General features: G+C 62.0%; 1 protein-coding gene across 1 annotated transcript; it reads left to right on the forward strand.

Moving 5' to 3' along the window:
• Window positions 1-385: 385 nt before the first annotated feature.
• On the forward strand, window positions 386-1,504 carry LOC306927592 (glycerol-3-phosphate dehydrogenase [NAD(+)], cytoplasmic-like; the record flags this gene model as incomplete). The annotated part of the gene is made up of 1 exon (XM_079507389.1): window positions 386-1,504. One exon carries the CDS (start codon window positions 386-388, stop codon window positions 1,502-1,504), a length of 1,119 nt encoding a protein of 372 aa, XP_079363515.1.
• Window positions 1,505-1,843: the final 339 nt, after the last annotated feature.

The raw sequence follows: 1,843 nt of genomic DNA on the forward strand, positions 1-1,843 counted from the left end.
GGAGAATTGTGCTATGTATACCGGTGGTTCCTAAACCTTTTAGCTCAAGACCTAAAAAGAAAACAGAACATAGACATTTACCCGAGACCCAAACTAGTGCACGTAGCAGACCTGCTGCACACAGGGAGTAGGCCGACCTCCATATATTGCCATCCCACCGTCCACAGGGATCACCATATATGGGCATGTGACGTGTGTGACGACGGCCTCCCGTGCACCCGCACAGCGCTTCTCCACCTGTGACGTAACGTCTGCGTGAGCGAGGGAAGCCTTTATAAGACAGTCGAAACTGACAAAACGGCATCCTGTATTGCCGGAGAGCCGATCCCTTCATCATCTAATCCGACCTGATTGGTTTTACAGTTCATCGACCGACGTCGTCGCGATGGCAGCCCCGAGTAAAGTCTGCATCATCGGCTCCGGCAACTGGGGCTCGGCCGTGGCCAAGATAGTGGGCGCCAACGCCGCCCGGAACCCGACAAAGTTCGACCCCGCGGTGAGGATGTGGGTGTTCGAGGAGACGATGGCCGACGGCCGCAAGCTGACGGACATCATCAACGCCGACCACGAGAACGTCAAGTACCTCCCCGGACACCGGCTGCCGTCCAACGTGGTGGCGGTCGCCGACCTGGCGGAGGCGTGCCGCGACGCCGACGTCCTCCTGTTCGTGGTGCCGCACCAGTTTGTGAGCCGGGTGTGCGACGGCATGCAGGGCAGCGTCAAGGCGGGCGCGCTGGGCATGTCCCTCATCAAGGGCCTCATGGACGACGAGGAGGAGAAGGGTGGCGGCGGAGGAGGAGGAGGGCAGCTGAGGCTCGTCTCGGACGTCATCCGGGAGCGGCTGCCGGGCATCGCCACCATGGCCGTGCTTATGGGCGCCAACATCGCCGGCGAGGTGGCCGACGGGAAGTTCTGCGAGTCGACCGTGGGCTGCGCGGACGGGGAGCGCGGCGCCCTGCTGAAGGAGCTAATGCAGACGGAGAACTTCCGCGTGTCGGTGGTGGAGGAGCGCCGCGTGGTGGAGCTGTGCGGCGCACTGAAGAACGTGGTGGCGGTGGGCGCCGGCTTCTGCGACGGCCTGGGCTTCGGCGACAACACCAAGGCGGCCGTGATCCGCCTGGGCCTGATGGAGATGATCGCCTTCGCGCGCGCCTTCTGCGCCGAAGGCGACACCTCTGCCGCCGCCTCCGTCTCCTCAGACACCTTCCTGCAGAGCTGCGGCGTGGCCGACCTGGTCACCACCTGCTACGGCGGGCGCAACCGCAGGGTGGCCGAGGCCTTCGCCCGCACGCCGGGCAAGTCGGTGGAGGAGCTGGAGGGCGAGATGCTCGGCGGGCAGAAGCTGCAGGGGCCGGCGACCGCCGCCCAGGTCCACCGGATCCTGGAGGAGCGGAACCTCGCCCACAGGTTCCCGCTGTTCACCGCCGTCCACCGGATCTGCTTCCAGAGCGCTCCCGTGTCCGAGTTCATCGGCTGTCTGCAGAACCACCCGGAACACATGTAATGAATTATACACCACCAACCACCAGCTCAGTGGGCCTTGTGGTGAGAGTGTCCGCCCTGAGACTGGGAGGTTGGGGTTCGATTCCCGGCTGGGCCATACCAAAGACTCTGAAAAATGGGACCCAGTGCCTCCCTGCTTGGCACTCAGCATCAAGGGTTGGATTGGGGCTAGCGCCATGTCCAGGGGTTGTACTTGTACATCCTATGGGCCTCAAGGCTTACTTTATAGAACCACCAGCCATCATTGCTGATGATGAACTGAGACAGGCTTCTAATATAATCAGAAACAGTCATCCAAATAGTTTCACAGACACAGATGTCATGTCGTGACGCTGCAGTA

This window comes from Electrona antarctica, assembly GCF_951216825.1.
Source record: "Electrona antarctica genome assembly, chromosome: 8".
Lineage (NCBI taxonomy): Eukaryota > Metazoa > Chordata > Actinopteri > Myctophiformes > Myctophidae > Electrona > Electrona antarctica.